Source organism: Ambystoma mexicanum, chromosome 6q, assembly GCF_040938575.1.
Source record: "Ambystoma mexicanum isolate Mex_15411 chromosome 6q, UKY_AmexF1_1, whole genome shotgun sequence".
In the NCBI taxonomy this organism is placed as follows: Eukaryota; Metazoa; Chordata; class Amphibia; order Caudata; family Ambystomatidae; genus Ambystoma; species Ambystoma mexicanum.
Genome location: NC_090937.1, coordinates 1,299,353,583 through 1,299,377,324, shown reverse-complemented (window position 1 = coordinate 1,299,377,324; position 23,742 = coordinate 1,299,353,583). Strand labels below are relative to the sequence as shown.

The window sequence follows — 23,742 nt, the reverse complement described above, 5'->3', positions numbered from 1 at the left end:
ATAGTTTTGTCCTCAAATGGAGTCATCACCTGGGGCCTCCACCAAAAACCTCCATCTCCCATACGGATTCGGTGCTTAGAGTGATATTGCCTATATCTAGCCCCGAGAGAAGTTATTCTACAGGCCCTTGCATGACAGGTGGGTGACCTGCCCCATTTCCAAAAACTATTACATTTTTGCAGGGTTGTGGATTTAACATTGGTCCTTGCCTTCGGCCATCTACCTCTGGATTTCTGTCTGATTGGGTTTTAGGCCTAGGGAGACCAGAATGAACCAGTTTGGTTCTCGGCCCTCTATGCACCTCTTACAAGGTGATGAGCAGGGACTATATGTCCTGTATCTGGTAGTAGACCACCTTGGCCTATGAGAGTGCGCTTCCATGTTGCAACACTTGTTTCACTTGCTGTCTGGGCGACTGAGAACGGCTCGCCTTCCCACCACAGGTGAATGCCCTTCTGCCCTTCGTCTAGTTTCGGCTGCATCACGTGGTTGTAGACCACAAAATTGAGCCCTTTGGGTCTGCATTTGAGTATTCATTCCGTTTTACTGCAGCTGGTCCCTTGTTGTTTGAAGCTTGGAATGGATGGTTTCTGACATTGGCTGCAAGCTGTCTTCGCTTCAAGCAGCCCAAGCCTGCTTCCCGTCTGGTGTCCTGTAGCTGAGGCCTTCCGTAATTTTCCTTAGACTTACAATATGATTTTTACATGCTTGTACTGTGCTATGTTTCCTATAGATTATATGGAGCCTGGGAGGAACAGGTACTACTCCTGTAGCCCCATAGGGTTAGTTGCCATAAGCACCTGCAAGCTTGCTCAGGATCTTTTCTTGCGTTTCAGCATTAGTGCATTTGGCTATGAGAAAATCTGTCCTCTACCTAAGCAGGTTCTTGCATGCAAGTATGTGTTTGGGTAAGGTGTGCTTCATGACCAATGCCGTTACATTGTGATGTCACTAGTGGTGTCAGCTTAGTTTTTCTCTGTGCATTTAATTGATGTGCTCCATCATAGTGTTGGGATTCAAACACTCGTTGGTTTCGCTAGATCTAGAAGGATATGCACTGATATGGTTGGGATGGCTATCTGAGGGGAAACTTCTCAAACCCCATTCTCTCTCCCCCTCTAATACACCCCATCATAGTTTTTATCCAAGTTCTCCTCTCTTCCTACTACTCACTTTACTCCCTACTCTTTCTCCGTCTTCCTTCTCCGCCCCCTCTCTTCATCCTCCTATGCAAATTGTTCTACATACTGTTTTTTCTGGTTTGATTCACGTATATTATTCTTGCTTTTCATGTTCTATGTATTCTTGTTAATCTGTAAAGCACCTTGGATTAAGGCACTATATAAAAATAAATGCAAATAAACATGCCAGCCAGGTGTGCACTTGTGGTTTGTCCGAAAAATGATGAACAACTGAGCATTCTGGACTCTTGGCCTGGCATGTTCTTATGGGTGAGGAAAGGGCATTCCTGGGACCTTATCGTCAGAATTTTTAATATGGCCCAAGACGTGTGTATTACTCTTACAGTTAGTGTGCAGTAGAAAACAGTGACAGGTGTGAGCAGGTTTCTGGGGTGGGATTTTATAAAGCATGATTAACCCACAGGGCATATTGGTGCTGTTGAAATGACAATAGTAGAGATATGGCATGAGAGTGGTGTAAAACAGTACGGCAGTCAAGCAGATTCAAACTATAGGACTAAAAGAAAGGACTTGAGTTGTTCATAATCTTAGCAAGTGCGTAAAGAGGGTGACATTTTTCAATAATTTGGTTGCTTAAACAGGAAAAGATCCTTTCCTAATCTCGTGTGCGTGCGTGGCTATGTACGTTAGCAATGCTCAGACTACTGAGAACAATTAAACCATTCCTCAAGTAAATTGCACAACAATTGCCAGAGCAACTAGTCTATCTCACGAGGACTATGGCAATACGTTCCTACTCGGAGCCAGTAAACAGAGCATGAAGACATATCAACTGACCCAAAACAACACAGGGAGGATCATTAAACAAAAAGCTAGATCAGATCACATTAGCGATGCCAGGCGTGACTTACACTGGCCAAAAGTTGAAGAACTGTATCCTATTCAAATCGCCAACACTGACACATAAATGCCTGTATGACAAAGCCCCGGTATACCTAAAATCTAAAAATCGCTTGCTACAATCCTACTTGAGCTTTGAGATCAGAGGCGCAGGGACCCATTGCCGTAACCATACATAAGAAAGCAAATGGACTGGGAAGAGCCTTCCCCAATCGCGCAGCTGTAAACTGGAACAAACTCCCTCAGAATCTAAGACTTGAACCCAACCTCCTCAGAAAAAAAGTTAAAACCATACTATTCAAATGAAAGATGGATCTTGTGAGGCATTAGCCATCTCGATAGTTGACAGCTTTACTTTGTACTGGTTCTACCATGCTGTCCTCTACCGTACTGTCCCATTTGCTGTCTTTGTCTCTGTGTGGCGCCCCGATGCCTGTGGGCTTTCTGTGCCTTACAAATAAACATAAATGAATCATGGCATCCGTCTTCAAAGGATTGACGGAGGGAATTTTGGCCCATCTACCATTAAAAAATGGAAAAGAACACAACACTGGCTTGGAGGTGAAGTCTCGCGTGAATCTATATTGTTTTCGCGGGAAAAGCAAAATGTGTGACAAAGTATACTTCCGAACTGTAATTAAGTTTCTCATCGGATTACTGAAAATGAGCCTTAATTGCCAGTGAAATAAATATGTACGAGTGGTGCTTCTGTTCTCCCCAGGAGCATTTCAAGACACAGAATGGAGCAATGTAAAAGTGTAAGTTAAACAGAAAGAACAGGCTCACGTGCACGGGGTTCAAAGAACAAATATCCGTTTTCAGACTGCTCCTCCAAGGCCTGAAATACCGTCCATGCAGATAAAGGTCAAAATGAATGTCAAGTCACGCACCCTTTAGAAAGATAACGTGGCGTATTTACAAGAAGTGTGTGTAAAAAAGGCGGCTTGATAGCTGGAGCCCCATTGAAGGAAAGGCACGTTATTAATGCCAAGATATAACCATGTTGTTTCCAGAGAATTACAATGACATGCAGAATATACATGTGTACCAGGTTAGCCTCGATGTATTAGAACGTGACAGAATAGAAACTATTATTTTAACAGCTTGCATTCATTAGAATGTCGTTAAGCGATCTACGCACACTATCTCGACTGTTGCTCATTTAGCAATAAATACATTTAGGGCCACAACCACATTGTGCAATTCTAGTACAGGTCAACACATTCATATCAAGTCATTAAAACAGCTTTCCTCTAGCTAAATCTCAATGTGCAAACAAAGTTATTAGTCCTCGTATCCATGCCCAACAAAGAAAGTGCGCCACTGCAAATGCTTTGCAAAGAATTTCAACATCTTTCAGAATTCTAACACTGTTGCCTTAGCTGTAGATAGCCACACGGTAAAGAAAGTGAGCTGTGAAAACCTGTTGGGAGGGTATCCCCGCTTTCCAGTGACAAAGTCAAACAGATGACATTCCTGCAAGTTCCAGGTTTCTCTTTTGTGGAGTAGGTTTATCCACGTCAATGCGCCACACTGCACCCCTTGGCCAATGGGGAAAGAAAACGTCACAAATTGAGGAAATAACCCCATGAGTGCCAAATCTGAAAAACTGTTCATGGTGCGTAAAACCACTAAAGAGATGCACACCCTGCCACACGCAAAGCTGGTGTAAAAACAGGAAACGCTGCTGTCATCTGTCACTGCAACCTGAAATAAGGCCAATGAAGAGCTAAAATCCAAAAGTGCCATTAAATACAGTTTCCTCATCAAAGTGTGCTGAAATCATGGACTCTCCAGGCAGTCAGAGCAATCCAGGCTACACTGACTGACAGCTACATCAGAAAATTAGCTGTCAAACCCAGTTTAAAAATGTTTCTATTTCCTGATTAAAATGGCAAAATAATAAAAAGATAAACAATCTCCTCTGTTGGTGAATGGTTAATTCTTTAAAATGTTTAAATCCTTTATAAACTGTGCTTATATTTTATTTGGGAAATGAAAAAAACTTTAATGTCAAAGGGCCCAGTCTGGGACCAATCCACTATTTTTTTTATTTTAATTTTAACAATTATTTTACAAATAAACTAAAATTACAATAAAACAATCCAACTTTCACATCAGACTACCTGGATATACCGTCGGGCATCCCTGAGAATATATATAGGCAGCATATCAAACTGTCCAATTTTCCAAGTTAATTAAGACTGGTCCTCGCTGAAGATGCTTTCTACAAATTTGCATACTGCACATGTAAGCAGCACATTTGTTCCAGATAGTATCCAAAACCACCATTTGTCCTTGTCTTCATCAACTGGAGCAAAGGAACCAAGATGGCGTGATCGTTGCTGCGTGGCTTTGGGGCACTCTGATCAGATGTTTTACAGATTCCACTGAATTTCCACAGAACCTACAGAGATTGTTCTTAATGTTGCCAGCTCTTCGTCTCCATTGAATCTCTTGTTGTATGAGCATTTAGACGCAATCTCAAGAATTGATTACGATATTTTCTTGATGGAAATTCTTGAAGATATCTAGGTAGACAATCCAAACAGTTTGTTAAAGGACCTAGACCAATTGAAGATAGGAGGTTTCTTTGTTCTAAATTCTGGATCCAATTCCACTTCCTTAGACTGCGTTTTGCAATTTGGGGTGTTGATATCAGTGTTTCCCACTTTATATCTGCCGAATCAAGAATAGTTTTTAAACCGCTGGACCAGTTTAGCATAATACTGCAATGTTGCTGTTGGGCCATGTTTGAGAAGATTTGATAGGCTGGAGCCTGAACCTTTAGTGACATCTTCTGTAGCATGGCCAATGATTTCCAGACAACTATGTTGTGCAGTGATTCAATTCCAAGTTGGTATCTTATGGCGATCACTGGAACGCCCTTTGGCAGCTTAAGACTACGTCTCCAGAAAAACCCTTCAAGGGTTGGCCACAGATGGTAGTCCAGGTTCCAACCAGCCTCTGCTCCAAATGTAATTGAAGGGATCACCTTTTGTGTGTAAAAGGTTAATACTGGTTTTAATATAAATTTTTCATAATAAGCATGATGCTTTGCTCCTTGCATTGCGAAGGTCAATGTACGTTGTTTGAGATCACAGATCCAGTCATGTTCTCTAATTGAGGTGTTATACACAATGCCTAGGTAGCGAATAGTTGGCGTATGTTGGAGTTGTACTTCATCGATATTCCATCTGAAGTTCTTGGTTAATCTTTTAGTGGAATTACCAATCGACATAATCTTGGTTTTCTCTACATTTATTTGCAGCAATTTGTCACTTAGGTATTTTTCCAATGCAGATAGAAGTCTCTGCAGGCCAATTGGTGTTTTGTCTATTAGGACAATGTCATCTGCGTATATTGTCCAACTGATATTATTACCAATCTTTGGCAGAAAACAGCGAGTCTGAGAAAAAGCTTCAGATATGTCAGATATAAATAGTTTGATTAGCAGGGCAGCCAACGGGCAACCTTGCTTTACTCCTTTATTTGTGTATATTTTCTCTGTCAGCTCGCCTGCTTCATTGATTCGTATCCTGATGGAGGTTTCTTTGTACAGAGCCATTATGAGCTGCAGTATTTCAGGCGGACACGACCAGGTTGTCAATTTGTTCCACAGTTTCTATTTAGGGAATCAAAAGCTTGTTTCATATCAATGAAAGCAATGAAAAGATTTTTACCTTGTTGTAAGGCTTTTAGTTTCAGCAGGTTCAGTATCGTTAGGTTCACTTCTGTCCCCACATCTTTGGTAAAGCCTGTCTGACGTATATCGAAGTGACCTGAGTTGGTAGCCCACTTTGATAGCTTCTATTGTAAAAAGGTCGCGAATATCTTACCCAAGATATCTAAAAGGGCGATAGATCGGTAATTCACCGGATCGTTGCGGCTACCCTTTTTGAAGATAGGCACTGTGATGGCTGAGTTTCAAGATTTAGGTATCATCTTTGCATTGGCTATCACTTGGAATAGATGGTATATAAAAGGTTATCCAATGCTCGTTGTTTGCTTTTAATGTAACATTGGAAAGCCATCAGGTCCGGCCGCTCGAGAGTTTTTTTATATGTCTAATTGCTGTTGATATATCTTCTCGCGATTCGACTACGTCCCAAACCTGGCCCATTTCAAGCATTTCTTCTTTCGGCTGATTTACATTGCTTCCAAAAACTTTGGCAAAGTGTTGTTCCCAACTGGCCTTTGAGATACCATGAGTCTTAGCTTGCTGGAATATTGTTTTGTTATTTATAATATTCCATTATGTCTTTTGTCAGATCATAAGCTTCAGGATACGTTCTCTTTCCTGGTCTCTCATCGTTGTGAAGCATTTCAGCCAGTTTCGATATCTCGCCTTTAGCTGTTTCATAAGCGTCAATTTATTTGAATGAGTCATTTTTTTAGTTTTCTCAGATCTTGTTGCAGTTTTTTTTTTGAGGGACACCAATGGACTAAATTCATTTATTTTTTTATATACGAGCAACCGTTTGGATGCTTGTGTTTTATTTGAAAGTCTACCAACAGAGCTGTGTCATTTAATTTATCGCATGCCGCTATCTCATCCGAGGCTATCATTTCATTTAGACTCCTCAGTTGCTTGATGTTTATTTTTAGTCGATTTCCTCTTTGATTTACCTCGATTGGTTGATCGAAAAGCTCAGCATTTCTTGGTATATACGCCTTTAGAGACAGTTTAAGTGGATTGTGGTCGCTATTTGATGATTTCAGGACCTTTCAGTTCTAGAATCTCATTTAGCATGATGTTTGATGCCCATAATCAATTTTTTCAAATCCGTCACGCTGCCATGTAAAATTCGGAGGACAGTCTCCTTTTGTTTGGCCATTGAGCATATAACAATTTCTGGCAATCATGGCTGATTGAATTGCTATCCTCGACAAATAGAGTGGACGCGGTTCTTGTATTTTTTGTTTTCAGATTGTCGTCGAACCACGGGAAATTCAAGTCTCCGCATACCATCACCTGTAGATCGGCCCTCATTTCCATGTTGTCGTCAATTGGTTTTGTTACTGATTGAATGAAATGCGATGAAGACATCATGGCTGTGTTCCAATAGGTTTTGAGAAGTAGTAGATGTTTAAATGTTGAACTAGGTCGACGACTGTTTAGAAGAAGTGTTCCTTGAACAAACAAATTGGGAGAAAACGATTTTATGATCTCCCATCCCGAGGCGTTATTTATCATCGTCAGTAGACCAGAGAATGGTCGGCCAAACTGATTTTTCCCGGCCGGATTTAGTAAAATTGAATATCCATCTCTGGATGGCACCTCCCGCAGCCACGTTTCCTGAAGACAAACTGCAAAGTTATTTTCCAGAGAGATCTCCAAATTTTGGAACAAATGACTAATGCCTCTATCAAGCTTGGCGGAGGGAATCTTCATTGATATATTCCACAATGGCTATGGCATTAGATGTTATCGTTCTTAGAGAAGGAAATGTGTGTAGAAGACGCATCATATTTCTGCGATTTAAAATTGACTTTGTTTGCGTCCGAGAAAATATTCTCTAGTCGCATTCACCAGAGTTTTTGTTCTCGTGCAGGTTTCACAGACACAGGTTCCTTAAAGTTCCTTTGTTTTTGCCATTGCACAGCCGTCATTTTAGGGTTCAATTTAATGGAGGTCAATTCTTTTTGTTGTGTGACAACATTGTCGTCCTTTTGATTGGCTCTCATGGTGGCTTTATTTATTACATCGTCCTTGTCACTTTGAGCCTGCTGCATTTTTCTCTGCTCTTGAGGAATTTTTGTAGGACGAGAGCTTTCGTCTATTTTTTCAGCCTGCTGCCATTCATCTGATTCCACTGAGTAAGTGGACAGATCACATAAATCGGTAACACTTTGCTCAGATATCTTTGAACCAGAATCGGATTCAAATCGTCGTCTCTTATTCGGATTGGATGGAGCCACCACGTTTGTTTTTGGAATATCTTTCGACAGCAGATTTCTTGGAGGTACACCTTCATGCTCCTCATGTTGAGCATTTGGTTGCTTGCGTGAAAAAAGACCTAGCTTTTGAGGTGTAGAGAGATTCCTCAAACTGTTTTGTTTTATTTCTATCGATACTTGTTTTATTTTGCCGCTTGTTTACTGTTTGTTTTTTGGCTGGCGCTTTTGTGGATTTTTCACTTGTTTTGGATGGCAGCGAGGGAACAAACAGTTTTGCTGCACCTGTGAAAATATCAAACTAGGTCACAGTTCCTTTGACGGGCGGTACAGGAGCATGATGGGCTTCCACTACAAAGGCCTCAGATGAGTTGGTATTTGGTGGGGCTACGCCCGATCCCTCTTGTGGCACGTTTGGGAGAGTATTACCAGCTTGATCATCTAGTATGGAGCTCATTTGACAATCAGCAGACACAATAGGTTCACTATTCACTTTATCAAGTTGTGGTATGTCAGAGCTTTTTATGGTGTCGATACTGCGTGTAGAGATTTTAGTCGCACCACATTGGTTTGCATGTTGCTTTGAATTGAGGTTTGTACTCTCTTGGCGATGTGTGAGTCTAGGTGGACATTCGAGGTCAACCTTACTCCAGGAAAACGAGTGGCGACACCACTTCATTATTTCTAGAATCTCCTCCATTTGGTCATTTTTGTCTGTGTGGTCCTTCGAAGCCAAGTCTCCGAGTCTGCTTTGCCATTGAATGAAATCTCCGCTTCACGTTCAACTCTGGACATCAAATGAGTGTTGTTTTCCTCTAATGACGAGACTTTGATTGTGCAGCAGGGCATTTTGATCTTTGACAGTCTTGTTTAATGATTCAAAGAGTTTGATGAAGGGGATCAAGGCAAGTGATGTTTCCGCCAAAACATTATTATAAATTTGAATTCCAGCTGCAACTGATAATTTGCTATAGGTAGTGGACTCGGGTTCTAGAGACAATGCATTATCATTTTTGCCGGAGCACTGGTCATTTCGTAAGGTTTGATTTCCTACTTTATTGCTGCAAAGGAAATGCATATTGTCAATTGGCTCTTTTAGAGTGCTCGATTGTGCATTTCTTGTTAAGGTGCTACCCGTTGTTTGGGTACTCTGAGCATCTTTTTGATAAGGTGTGCTTGTCCGAGATTTGAGTAACTCATTTGTTGTTTGAGCGCACTTCACTCCTTTCTCGTTGTTTATCATCCGCTTTTCTTTTAAAAAAGCTACACTTTGAGGAGCAGTGGAAAAACTGTGTATAAGATTGTTTTTTACAGGTTGATAATCAGCAGTCAGCCGTGCTTCATGCCCTGCTAGGTCCATTCCTAAGCTTTTTTTTTATGGTTGGACGCAGGCAGGGGTGGCAAGGGAGTCATAAGTGCATCAGTTGCCAACGGATGTAAAGTGGCTCTTTGTTGTACGTCTGACTCACATTCAGGAGCAGAGATCCCATCTTCAATTCTGCTTCCTGAAAGATCGCATAATGTATCGCCATTTAGGGGCGGGACAAACAAAAAGTTTGTTTGATTTCCAGATCCATTAGGTAGTTTTAGGGCCATCAGTTCCGCGTCTGTTACATCAAACGGTGATAAAAAGGAAGCAGTGTCGATTTCAACCATCGCGGTTGATTCAGATGGGTGAAGACTGTTATTGAAGCCACTAAAGGTGGAACAGCTACGGATTGGCTTGTATGCGAGTTCGCCAGTTCTACGATTTTGCTACAGTTGTTGGACACATTGGGGTGATGGCCATGAGTCGCACAGTCAGACATCACGCTTTGATCGCTTTTCTCATATTCTTTTCTATGTGCCCGAGACTGCAACTGACTTTGGATGACCGATACCGTAGCTGACACGGCAGATGTCACGTGTCGTTCAAACGGCGAGCTCACTTTGGGTCTGCATTTCCTGTTATTTCGGTCCCAACAGTCGTCGGGTCGAAAAAGTGAGCATGCACCTTTTTACCCCTTTTAGCGTGCATAGTTTGGGTCACCACCGTCGGGCACACCTTTGCTGAATCTACAGCAGAATGAGGCGCTGTTAGAGCAGTAACACTGCCGTCCACCTCATGGGATCGTCGAGGACTGCGACGTGGACTTGCTGAATGTAATTCTGATCGGATAGCCTGGATTGGGAAAACCGACATCTCTGCTTGACACTTCATTAACAGCCATTAGCCTTCCTGTTCTTAAGGGTTACCACATAATGAAAACAAAGAAACGCTCAGACATTTGTCTCCTAGCTGACCCAAGGACAAAGGAAGGCTTGGATACCCACCTTCCTAAAGGAGGGGCCAGATGTGGAGCAGGTTTCTCATTGAACTTCAAAGGACTGGCCATTTGCTCACTGAAAGTAAGAAAAAAAACCTGGACTGGATTTTGAATGGAAATTACTTTTTGCCTCAGAACTTTGACATTTAACACAGCCAAAATAAGTGGACAAGTGAAAAATACAAACGTATAAATCTGACCTCATGCTAGACAGTTGAAGATGTGGTAGGAGTTCTAACTACATAAGCAACAAAAGATACACTAAAACACTGATTGTGGCAAACCTATTAATATTGCAAGCTTAAAATTGTATTTACATGATCCCCTGATCGGCGCCCAGAGATGTATCAACTTAGAAATGATTAATCCAAAGTGTGATGACTTAAATTGATAAAAATCCATAGAATTACCAATATAGCTCTCACAAAGATGGAAAGTGGATGTAAATGTAGATAATTGAGTATAAAGTATAGGTGTACAATTTGGGTACATAATGGTACCAATGTACATTTGCGCAAAAGTATGTTTTGGGTAAAAATCCTAAATCCTGTCATAAGATGACAGCTCTGTTTAGACTGTCAACCAGGACAAAGCACACGCCAGTAGCCACTCACAGACATGGGGAAGTGTTTTGAAGTTCTGCCCACACCATAAACTGGGGCTTGGCATTTGTAATGTATAAATATAGAAGTTGCACTACACAAAACACACAGATTCCATAACCCATCCAGCTGTGCGCAGCACCTTATTCCAGAACTTGTAGCTGACTCCAGAATCCTTGAAAGATCCAGATTTATTTGCAGAATCCAGACCCCAGCATTGCAAACTTATTGCTAGCCTGACCCAATTGCAAACATCCCAAACCTGAAGGGATTTAATTCTGATTCAGCTGGGTTTGCTACCACTAAGGCTGGCCCGCTAAAAACTTGCATCCTGCCATCTACCATGTCCAGTAACCAGAAGGGGCCCTTTGAAATCCAGACTGAGGTGCAGCCCAGTTGACCATAACTGCCTTGCTGATCCAATCCTGCTAGAGGTGCCTTTCTGCCGGTAGTCCAGATCTAATTGACCAGAGCTGACGGTCCAATTTAATAACTTCTTCTGTAAGTATTAACAGGAAGATCAGTGACCCTGTATATCTGCATTGTATTATCCCTACCTCAACCCATCCCATCTTTCTTGCGCTGATTGTCTCACCTGTGTTCCAAAACCATAACTCCATAGAGATTCTGATAACTAAAGTAAATCCCAGGAAGAAGTAGAGTATCCACAACAGGACACGTTACGCTGATCAAGGTGACTAAGATCCATCTGTGGCATTCTCTTTTTCAGTCATAATATAGTGTAATCAAACCCATCTGCCATTTTCAAAAGCACATTTCTGTTTTCATTTTCACACCTATTTTGCAAAAACACCTCACTAGAACCTCTAACTCCTTCAGTTTTAAAGATAGAAACAAAATTTCAACTCCCACTGATACCCAACATCCTTAGCTACATCCACAACTGCAGTGTATTTGACCCGTTTTTTCTTCAATATTGCATAATCTGCTGCAAATTTGCAAAATTCACAAGTTTACACGTGTCAATTCCCCATTTCAAAGTGCTTTTTCCATCCCATCCTAATCTCAAGTGTATATTGTTTATATTATAGCTCATGTATGTTAGGGCCTGATTAGTGTTGTTTTTCTTAGAATTTCTATCCATTTAAGCATTTTTGCACCCTTTTGCACTATTACTAAAGCCATTTTCACCTGTCATTTTCAAGTGTCAATTGCCAAAATAAGGCTCTCTTGTTTGGGAGGGAAGATTGCCTACAACTCTAGACATGTTATTTAATTCCTGAAAACCTGCCGATTACTCACATTTGGTGTAGGATTGCTCATTTGTATTTAAACAAAACTTGCAGGGGGAACATGAACCTAAATGCCAACTGTGTGCAAAACAAACCATTCTTTTTCCCTGCGTTTTCTATTTTTGCCTCCTTATAAGTGAATTCAATTGCTTAGCTTATCTTTCTGAAATGTATTGTCACCCTTTGGGTGATTGCTGCCCCATATATATCTATATTAAACCCATTTGTGATTGAATATTAAAATATATTTACCTTTAGAAACTAGCCTGATTCCTGGTTCAGTGTGACCTGGGGATATTTTGAGAAGGGTGTGATACGAGTGGTATGTCATTCAGAATACTGGCCTTGTAGACAAAAATAAAATAAGCGTTTCATTTGCGCACTAGACGCTAGGCGAGACTTGGGTGTGTGCCTGATTGAAATCCCATTTGACATACAAGCTGCATATTGCAACCGGATGTGAAAGTAGGTTTGATAGATACCCTTTATACGTCTTACCGGCTAAAACATGATTCAGTCAATAAGTTTGCAATACATTTGTGAAGAGATTTGACTTGCGTCCAGGGCAAAACATTTAATATGGATAGTGTGATCGAATTACGAGTGAAAGATTTGTCGTGGACATTGTTTCAGGTGCCACAAACTAGTGGGGTTTACTCCATCCATCCGTTGGGAGAGGTGCCAACTTCACGCGAGGTGCAAACCTATTTGTGTGGGAGCATCTAACTTCTTTACGCATTTTAATGAGATTATTCTAGTGCAGCTTCAATGTTACAAGCAGTAAACTCATTTAAGTCTGAAAACACCCACTTATGGACATACGTAAGAATGACTGGTCTCCTGTTCCCTCTCTACCCTTTCAGCCCCTCCCCCAGCAAAGCTGTACATTAGTAATTGCTGTGCTGGGCCCTTGTTAACAGCGAAACGCAGGTGCTGTTTAACATCCGAGTCCTTTTCTGTCCATCAACTGCTCTGTAGGTCAGCCAGGTCAAGTCAACATAGCCCACAATTTCAGGAAGGGGGGAGGGGAGTGCTGAAGCCCAGTCAGCTCAATGGGTTTGCACCACTACTTGTGTTTAAAGCCTTGATACTTATTGTTAATCTTCATTATTCCTAGCCCTATTCTTCCTCATCCCAGTACTTGTGTATGAGGCATAGTGCCTCATACAAAAGTACTGCGATGAGGTAGAGGTACATGAAGGCAATGCCCGATTTAGCTACCTGTAATCTTTACTCCTAGTCCCACTCTTCCTCATCCCAGTACTTACCTGTGAGGCAAGGAGCCTCATACGTAAGCACTGGGACAGTGAAGAGGGATGTGGAGGTAATTCTGTGCCAATGAGCTGATTTTGGAGGAAGGGGATGGGAGGGAGAGGGGATGGTATGGGAGGGGGTGGGATTGTGCAATAAAGCATAATAGTCGCCCATGTCCATGCTAAGCAGGCATGATATGTATTAGTGGCTAGAAAGGCATTTTCGTGCAGCCAGTCTAGTCATTCCTCAGTTTGCTATGATTTTTTTTAACTGGGCATTTCTGATAATATCAGTCCTGCTAAGTGTAATTACCTGGCTGACTGGCATTGTTCTGCCAGTCTAGCCATTTCTTATTGCGGCTCTGTATATTTTTCGGGGCATCTGTGATAAAATTATATAAGTCATATATTACGCACCTTTACACAAGTGTTTTTTGGCACGACAAGAAAAGGGAAGGAAAACAGAGGGAGGACAAGACAAAGGATGTTACTACGCCTTGTGTCATTCAGATCGTGCAAGTGCAAGAACGAGAAGTGCAAAGGAGAGGGGAGGGGAAACAGGGTAGCAAAGCTTTGAGTAAGTGCAGCCAGGGCAGTGCGGCTCTGGGTAGTGCAAGGAGAACAAGGGCCTGTAGGGTTACAGTTACAGCCCCTAACCGCATGGTAGGCCTAGAGGCAGTGCAAGGGTGACTGAGCAAGAAATAGCCTTGACTGAGACTGAGGGTAACAAAGCAACCAGTTGGTACAGCATACAGGTAGGTCAGCAGGGGAGGGAGAAAGGCCATGGGAAAGGGAGGCACCTGGATGCAGTGCGGATACCAGCCCCAGAAAGCCTTGGACAATGCAAAGGGTCTTGAAATTGGTCCTTGCAGCCACCGGGAGCCAGTGGAGAGATTTCATGGCTGGAGAGATATGGTCCCAGGGCTTGAGGCCAAGGATAAGTCTTGCAGTCCTGTTCTGGATTAGTTGAAGAGGGCGGAGAGTAGAGGAAGGCAGATTGAAAGTGGCTGTTGCAATAGTCAGTCTAGAGAGAACCAGAGCTCTGGAGACAGGGAGCTTCTGGCGGAAAGTGAGAAAGGAATGAGTGCCTTTGAGGAGGTGCAGCTGGTAGTGGGACTTCTTGGCGACGTCCGAGATGTGAGGAGAGAAGGAGAGAGTGGAGTTTAAATGACACCAGGAATGAACGAGAGAGTAGGCTGAGGGGAGCCCTGAAGGAAAGCCGAGTGTCATCCGCATAATACTGAAAGTTAAAGGAGAAGGTAGAGATCAGGTGGGGGCCAAGTAGAGATTTAAAAAACCAGATTGAGAGGATAGAGCCCTGGGAAACGCCACAGGTAGAGAGAGGTGGGGGGGGGTCAAAGGGACCAAGTTGTACCTGGGAGGGGCGGTCCAAGAGGAAGGAGGTCAGCCACTCCAGGGCCTGATCCATGATGCCGATTGATCAGGATGGCGTGGTTGACCCTGTCAAAAGCAAAGGAAAGTAAGGAAGATGAGGACAGAAGGAATGCTGAATCAAGGTTAGAGATCAGATCTTCACAGGTGTTCAGGAGAGCAGTTTGTGCCTCTGGCAGCACTTAAGCCAGACTGATGTCATGGAGACAACCAACAGATTCAGCGTGGAGTGTAAGCTGACAGTTGGCCAGATTTTCCAAGAGTTTGGGAGAGGGGAAAGTTCTAGAGGCAAAATAATGATTACAGAAATTGGCTAAGGCTGGATCAAGGGTGTCAATGTGGTCCTTTATAGTTCTGGAGGAGCAGGCGAGCTATTTGGACGACGCTTCCATAGATGGGACTCGTCTAAAAACTATGTCAGGTGTTAAGCGAGAAAGGAGAAAGGAGGAGGGAGAGATGGCCAAAGGGAGCCGGAAGAGAGAGGAAGTGGAGATAGTGGACAGGATGTCCTGAGTTTTAGCGGAGAAGCGAGAGGCCAAAGCCGTACAGAGGGTCTGTTGAGGGAACAGGAGAGGTAGAGACCGCAACAGGATAGGCCAGTTCCTTGCAGATTTTAAAGCGTTTGGCTGTGTTGGAGGCCGCAGACAAGCAGGCTTGAATGTGTGCTCTCTTCTTTGTGAGTCTTATTGCTTCGGCTGTAATTTTGGTGCAAACAGTCTAGGTATGTCTTTATGTGGTCTAGCATGCTTTACTGTAATGTTATGTGTCTACACCGCAGGATGTTGGGACAGGTTTTCATTGTGGCATGGCATTTTTAATAACAAAGCATTAATGTTCATGTGTACTGGAGTTACCCTACAAAACAATAGCAAACACCGGCTTTTTAGCCAATTTCTCAGAAAGTGTGCTGTATATTCCATTAAAACACATTTATATCTTTCTCCTAGTGCAGTGTGTGGCATACCCCCTCAGCAGCACGCTAGTGCTTATTGCGCAGGCGTGGTAATCTAGACCAGCCCAGAGTGGCGTGACCCGCAATTTGTTGTTAAGTTAGAGGGGGGGGGGGCCCGGATCTTGTGTTACGCCACTGTAACAAGGCACTTGGTTTTGAACTAGATCCTAGTCGGGATGGTGGGGGGGCAGTGCAATTCAAAGATGATTCAGCTGTCCTTGAAAATTATTAAAAATATCACTAGACCTGCACAGAGGGTTCCTTAGTTTACATACTAAGAAATACACTCACCCCATGGCGACTGGTAACAAAATATTTACCCGTGCCTTTTGTAAAATGGTGCACATCACTACAAGCACTTATTTGGTGCAATGCTGCCAAGCATGTACAGTGAAGTTTCTGCAAAATGCGTTTGCAGTAAATGCAAAATAAGTTTCCAACATCCCCATACTTGCCAGCAAGGTCATGAATCCTGCAAATGGTGCTTGCCCTTCATAAATACCACAGACCCGAAGGCTTAAGGGAGCCACAATAAACGGAAGGACAACAAGAAAGAAACATCCGAAGCAAGGCAGGTCAGAGATCCGGTGATCAGTCAGGAACCATGGAATGTGGACAATACCCATGTCGATATGCAGACTAGGCGCAAGGGCATGATTTTGTGGAGTAGAGAGATCTGATAACACTATCTGTCATAAGGATCGATGCTATCGACAATGAAGCCTAGGGTGCTGCCGAGTTTCATCCACCCATCTTTGAATAGCAGGGTTCGAAATTGAGGGGAGCTAGGAGCAATTTACTCCTGCTTGTAGCCTAGAAGGGCCTGGTTAGCTTGCCACTAACATTTGCAAAGCGCACACAAACAAACCCCCAGGCAACTGGGTGCTGGTAGTAAGTAGTACAACAAGATAAACAGAAGGTATCGTGAGCCTGAAGGGGGAAAAAGACATCAGTTAAAGAGCCAGGTTTTTAGTTTTATTCTAAAGGATTTGTAGGAGGTATAAGCACAGGTTGCAAGCGGCAAAGAGTTCAAGTGGCAGGGGCTTTGACAAGGAAGCTAGAGCCACCTGCTCTGTTATGTTTAAATCTGGCAATGAAGAGCTTGAGACTGTTGCTGGTACTAGTAGGTGAGCTGTAAGGGAGAATCTTTGGGAAAGGTAAGGGAGTGCGGAGTCAGAAAGGCATTGATGGGTAATAACCAGGGTTTTGAATTGAATACGGTTGCGGATTGTAAGCAAATGAATTTCTTTCCTTGCAGCGGTAATATGCTCCTGTTTGAGGTGGTCAAGGGCAGCACAACTGGCATTGGTCTGGGGCACTTGTAATTTGCATGCACCACCAACGAAACCTCAAAGGGCGTTGCAATCCAGTTTTGCACCGATGGAGCGTGCAATGGTAAGGCAGTTGGTGGTAGAGAGGAAAGGTTTACATGCTTTGAGGAGTTAGTGATATATGCAGCAGCGGATGCAATAGCATGTATGTGTCGTGACATGCTGAGGGCGGCATCAAGGCACACACCTAGTGTTTTGATGACAGGGGTCACTGGGATTGTGTCCATCAAGAAGGACTGGTAGGCAGTGTTGAGATTGGAGAGGGTTGTTTGAATACCTAGGATTAGGATCCCTATGTGGTTATTGTTCAGGCAGAGATTGGGGGATGCCATTCAAGTTTGGCTAGTTTCATAAATTGTGTTGGGATTGGAGGTATCCTCTAGGTCGTTGCCTGAAAGCTTGTCATCCACTTAGTTGGTGTAGAGGATACCCAGAGAGTCAAGGTGGCCAAAGAGGGGTTTGGTGTAGATATTGTAGGCGATACACATGAACCTTGAGGGACTCCACATGAGACGGGTAGTGGAATTGCCAATGTAGACACGGAAGGGCTATTCGGCTAGAAAAGATGCAGTGGGAGAAGTTGGCTGCCAAAGTGAGATGGTGACAGGGTTTTGGTGGTCAACCAGGTCAAAGGCAGCAGAGGTCCAGCAAGAGGAGGGCAAGTTTTCCAGAGTCGCAGAGATAGTTGGTCTGGTTAGTAAGGTTAAGGGCCAATTCAGTTCCAAGACGTGGTCAGAAGCCAGATTGGCATATGTGAAGGGTGATTAACATTAGAATACATCTATGACATTTAAAAATTAAGGAGCCATTCATACTGGACAAAATTACATGTTTCCATCTCATGTGGAACGCTATGTACTAGCTCGCTGTTCTCCCAAACACTGATTAATATACGATAGCCAGGAACTGCGTTTAGCTCCCGCTTATCAAACCTTCATTTCGAGCCCTGAATAGGTTGCGGTTTGGATGAGTGGCCCCAGGCGTACTAATTATGCCTTGGTTGTCTCCAGGTTTGCAAGGTGTGAGGGAATGCAAGTGATTTCTTGTGGGCCCTTCATTTTTTGAATTTCAGTTCAAAATAACTTTTCACAATCATTAAATATCATGGTATACAACCATCATTGGCTTACTGGTGCACTACGATGTAAGGGGCCATCTTGGAATGAAAGCAGTTCCATAAGGTGATGGGAAGGGAATGGACCCCCGAGTGGCTTCAACAGTAATTTGGCTGCATCCAGACTTGAGAGAGCCCATCTGAACAGCCTAGTGTCCGCCATATAGGTAGGATGTGAACCATTTCGGGACAGTGTCAGAGAAAACCACTCTATAAGTGCAAAGAGGGCAAGTGTGTAATGGTTGAGCGTGTTGAATGCAGCAAAGAAGTCCAAGAGGACTAGCCGGCATGAGTCCCTTTTGCGGACAGCCAGAATGGGGCCGTTTCAGTGCTGCATTTGAAGCAGAACCCAGATTGGTAATCCAGACAAGACTGGGTTTATTTTTGAATTCGTAAATTGGACAAGCCAGTTGATTTACTAGGTCTTACATTTCAAGGTTCCCCTCCCTCACCCCAACATGGGGCATACAACCCCTGTTTTAGGGAGCCTGGAAATATACCCTTGCACTATCCTAAGAAAAGCAGAGAGGGCAGGCCCAGTTCACTATTTTTAGGGATGGTGGCCAGGAGATGTCAGTGCAAGAGGTCAGTTTCCAGCATGTACCAGACGACCTCAGGCAAGAGAAGTTGGTAAAGGATTGACCAGGTGGGGGGATTTGGAACCCTCAATATGAATTCTGTTATTGATCAGGGGGAAACGGGTAGCATCACTTCTCCAGGGATTATATAGGTCTAATGTGGCGTTCAAGCAAGCATCGATTGCTGTTTTAAAAAAAAAAAAAAAATAAAAGGGCATGCTCCTTTTAAGAGGCTGGCATAAGCAGCCTTTGCTTCCGATATCAAGCCCATCATTTGACACTCAAGGTCTTGAAAGAAAGAAAGTTCTCTGGTTTGTGGTACTTGCACCAGCATTTAACTTGCGCTCCAAGGTCTATAAGAGATGGGCAAAACTGCACCCTTATCTGTTGAGTATATTGAAGATGTAAATGGTTTTGGAAGCATTTTACTATGACATAGTCTACTTGAGTGATAGATGCTTTGGAAAATCACAACACAAACAAGCACAAAGCAAGTTTTGTGGCAACAGCAGCAGCCTCAAATCTCCACATTTCAATAAGCAGAAGTGTCTACTCCACAGCCTAACGAAATGATCCAACTTCAAAGTAGTCTGCGGTCCCCTATTCTCGGCAGCCAATGAGGAACAGTCGCATCCCCAACTGCTTCAGCCATGTCAATACCCATTGCTGTGACTGCCACCAACAGCAGCTATGAAATTGTTGATAACTATCAACTTGACTATCTGTTTCACAGAAGCAGACTAGCTTTGACCTCAGCAAGTGATTGGGGTAATTCAGATGAGGATGCATCCGATGCTGCTGCGTTTCACTTCCACCTCTCGGTAGGAGTCAAATGTGCCACGCTGCAGGCACACTGACCCACACCATTATGATTAACAGTCCACCCACTGGTGCCACTGTAGGTTGGCATACTAACTAATGGGGAAATATGCCAATTGCATAGCAAACATACTTTTACCTGGAGAATCGAACAGCATGAATGAGGGTCACTGCATAAATAAGGAAGGGCACAGCAGTAAAGCTATAAAATGAGACTGCAACATTTTGGAAAGATAAGGAAAGATTACGATCATACCCATATGTCCAAGCCTCAAAATTGATTTGTCACTAGCCATTGGCAAATACGAAATTGTGTGCTGCGCAGAATTGAGGAGGGGCAAGTAACTTTATGCCCTGAACTATAAACCCGCCAACAACTACTGCAATTTCTTTGCAAAATAATTGCCCCCTTACAAATTCCGAGTGGCCATGTTCATTAGAAACAAGTGTGCTACCTACCAATCTTTACAGGCTACATATCTTCTCTTTATATACTAGACCCAACCAGTTGAAGACCTACAAAGAAAAGAAGCAAATGTTCGAGATGCAGTGGTGTGAATTCCAAATAGCGTTTTCGTCTTCGTTGTATGTTACAGGCGTAACACATCAAGATTGTGCAGAGTAATGGATTACTGTGTGATCAGTATTGGTGCCATAACGTACTTCACGATAGTAAAAACTGGTTATCACAAGCAAAGTACTTTAGTGAGACACTTATTTGTCCCAACCCTTTTTTAGCATGTGTTTAGTTATTCTAGGACCCACGACACGATGGCATATGCCAGGGGAAAACATTCAAGTTATAAATGACTACCCAGCCACCAACAAGTCACTTGCCACCTCAATTTTATACATAGGCACAGCATACTATTTGTTCACTCCCCAAGAATCAAATTCCACTATCCAATGGCCAATTTTGCACCAAGGCCATGTTGCAGCTTGGCTTAGATGGATTTAATATATTCATGCTTTCTACTAGAGACCGATAGTTTCTCCAAGTTAAGTAGATGCTGGGGACATCTCACTAACACCATCATGAACAAGAAAGTAATTTCTGAATAAGTTAACAATTAACCAATATTAAGAGGATTCCCTGGATTTGGACAATAAAGAGAGGGGTGGCGTCTCCACTGACTCAGTGTTGATAAAAAAGCACATGCCTGAGCGACCACATACTGTCATCTGACCTCAGAAGGGCTCTGCTCCGGGTTCTGTTTTACATTCAAGTGTAACACTTTAAACTCCAATTACATGATTTCCATGACTCCACCCCACCAACAGGCCCTCCTACACCCCCCCCCCGAATCAGAGCATCTGCACCCAACCGCAATACTGAGAGTTATTGCATCTCCCAAGTTGCAGCGCCCCACTAGATACATAAATAAGCAGCGACTAATGTTAGAACACAAATCGTCATTCCCAAGTAACTACAGTTTCTGATGTACTGTCTCCCATGAACGTTCTAAATACATTAACTAGGCCTATTTTCTGTTGGATTGCTTAGTTATGTACTAGCGACACGATGTCATAAGTGCGTCATGGTTTGCTATCTGAAAGCAAGGATCTGTGATCCTTTAGGACGTCTACCAGTCGTTCAGCAATATTCTGAAGTAGTTCAGGTGTAAAACGTGAGCACAAGACTCAAGGAAAACATGTAAATATACTGGTGAAAAAGCAGCTACGTGAAAGTATTTCAAATGCTCCTTTTCCTGATAATAAAACGATTGACAGGTTAACAGCTTTAAAAAACCTCAATGCCTGCCATATAACAATATTAAACCAGTGCTATAATAACCACGTGCTCAAACGTTCCATTTGACCAGCATCACTGCGCGTGTGTGCAAAAGCGAATTGGTCTGGCTTGCAGTTACAAAAACAGACAGGTTATATAACTTCAACATTACCGTTAGGAGTATTAGCGTTCATTGTTTCGAAGTTACGTGCAATACATAAAGGTACTGGCTATGTAATGATGCAAAAGCATGTTACACAGGGAAGCCAAATATTGCGAACATATAGGTTCCGGCCATAAACTATCGTGCCACAATATCCGAGATGGAATTTTACAATATCAATCTCATGTTAGCAAACTAAACGAAGGTATACTTAAAGAGGCCAGCAACTTTCTTAGTAGGTAGAATACGACAGTCGGCTGAAAATACATCGGAAAACAAACCTCGAGTTTCATATAGGTGCACTTCCGATTTTCCTCGGACGAAAAAATGGTTTCATGCACAACGCACAGTGGTGGCTGGATACCAGCAACACTCTTTTCGATCAAATTAAAGTAATCGCCATGGGAGAGCGACCGCTGCCAGGCTTCGCCACATCACAGTCAATGTGCTTTTTGTGTCCATCAGATGACATGACCCCGCAGCAAAGCCATGGTAATGGCTGTGACAATGGGGCGGAGGCAACAGGATGCAGATCTCGGCCGGCTCTCACGTAAAATGATGCACATACAGAGATGGAGCGAGTATAGGGGAGGGGCGAGATCAGGTGCATGCAGCAAAACAAACGAGGGGCGGAGGGATGCCTTGAATGGTTTATGGAATATACTAAAATGAAAAACAATGGCGAGCGAGGTTTGGCAGAAGGCTTCACCAAAACAGTACCAAGCGCTCACTGGCCCTCCTCTTGCCGAGAATTGTCAGCTTCCTCGAAAGCAAAAAAAAATAAAAATAAAATAAGTGTAGAGAAAGGATATACACTCCTCGGCCAATTGTTAATATCCAAGCCCGGGTTCAAACGCCAGACATAAAGGGGTCATTGTGCTTCTCGTAAGCTCCGATTTCGGTTAACAGGACCGGCTGAGACGTAATAAATCACAGTGAGGAAGGGCACGGAAAGCAAGCATTCTTGCATCGGGTAATTACGCGGCGTAGAGAGGCTACTAGCCCCCGTGGGTGTGAAAAAAAATATCAACAAAAGAAATGACAGGTCGGCGGCTAGTGACAGGAAGGGAGCGCACAGGACCCAAGCCGCAGCACGCCGGGGTTCCTAGAGAGCAGCATCAGCGCAGCTCGCGCTACTCTCCCGGCAAAGTTTGAACATAGTATAGCTGGGCGAGGGGGGGTGGTCGCGTGCCAGGTTCAACATCTGCAACGATAAACGGAGGCTGTGGGAGTGGGCGTAGAGGGGGGGGGGGGTCACCATGGTAGCAGCGCCGCCCCAGCATCCACTCCCTCGGGGCCGGACTTCCAGGAAAAACAAAGTTCACGTTGCTCAACCGTCAGAAGGCGCGTGTCAGCAATTTAATGGGGAAGGGGACGGGGCGCACGGGGACCGAGCAAGTAGAGTGGACATCGGAGGGGCCACAACCTCGCTTCATGGGCCGGCAAACGAGAAACCAGTATGACCCGGACAGGCGAGCGAGCGGACGAGGGGCTAAGAAGCAGCAAAGAGCTGACTGGTGTACGGACGTGGGAGCCAGATGCTCATTCTCTGTCTCAGCGAGGCCAGGGTGCAGTGGGGATGACAAGGGCAGCGCACCCCACCACTTGAACTCTTGGTGGCCGCCTCTTGTTTTGGTTAAATCACCCCCGCAAACGCGAAGCAGCGCCACGCAGCCATCACACCTCAGATACCGCTCTGTCGCCGCCGATCTCTTACCTACACAGTGGATGAGCCTGTGCCGCCAGGAGTCGAGCTCCCGCCGGAACCCCTTCCTCTCAGCCGAGCACCGAGGGCTCCGGCACTGGGCAGCCATTCTGCCTCTTCCCTTTTCCATCTGCGTGTGACGTCACTAGCCTTCATTTACATACGGCAGCAGGCGGAGCGCGTCCGGTGATTGACACCTGTCAGAAAGGTGACGTCACACGAAAAGGAAAATACAGAAACCACGCTCTCTTGATTTTTCTGAGGAACTGGCCATAGAGCACCTTGAAAACACACTCAAATGCGCAGGCGGTCTAACGAGCTTTTGAGGCGGCCATATTGAATGTAGATGAACACATCAATGTCTTATGGGATGATATTAGGCCCGCCCTTCATACTAAGCCCACCCCTATTCCCATAGGGCTTAGGAAGTAAACGTACACCTAACATGGTTGCTGCACCGCCCTCTGATTGAGGCGTGGTCTAGTTTAAGGTGCATTTTATTTATTCACGTAGCTGTCACGTTTCCCGATGTACAATGGCTGTTTTCCTCGCCCACTAGGTACACTTGTCATCCATTAGTTATCTGTGCGAATCGACCAGCA

The 23,742-nt window shown here is 43.8% G+C and overlaps 1 protein-coding gene across 4 annotated transcripts in view; it reads right to left on the bottom strand.

Moving 5' to 3' along the window:
• LCORL (ligand dependent nuclear receptor corepressor like) overlaps positions 1-23,473 on the bottom strand; it is a 1,174,596-nt gene extending 1,151,123 nt beyond the window's left edge. For 2 of the 4 annotated variants that reach the window (XM_069631902.1, XM_069631901.1), the window contains exon 1: positions 23,153-23,473. In XM_069631902.1, the coding sequence (XP_069488003.1) occupies positions 23,153-23,270 (118 nt within the window). In that variant the 5' untranslated portion in view covers positions 23,271-23,473. Of the gene's footprint in view, positions 1-21,716; positions 21,749-23,152 lie in introns of those variants that run through there. The other 2 variants (XM_069631903.1, XM_069631904.1) reach the window with 2 other exon arrangements.
• Between the last annotated feature and the right edge of the window lie 269 nt (positions 23,474-23,742).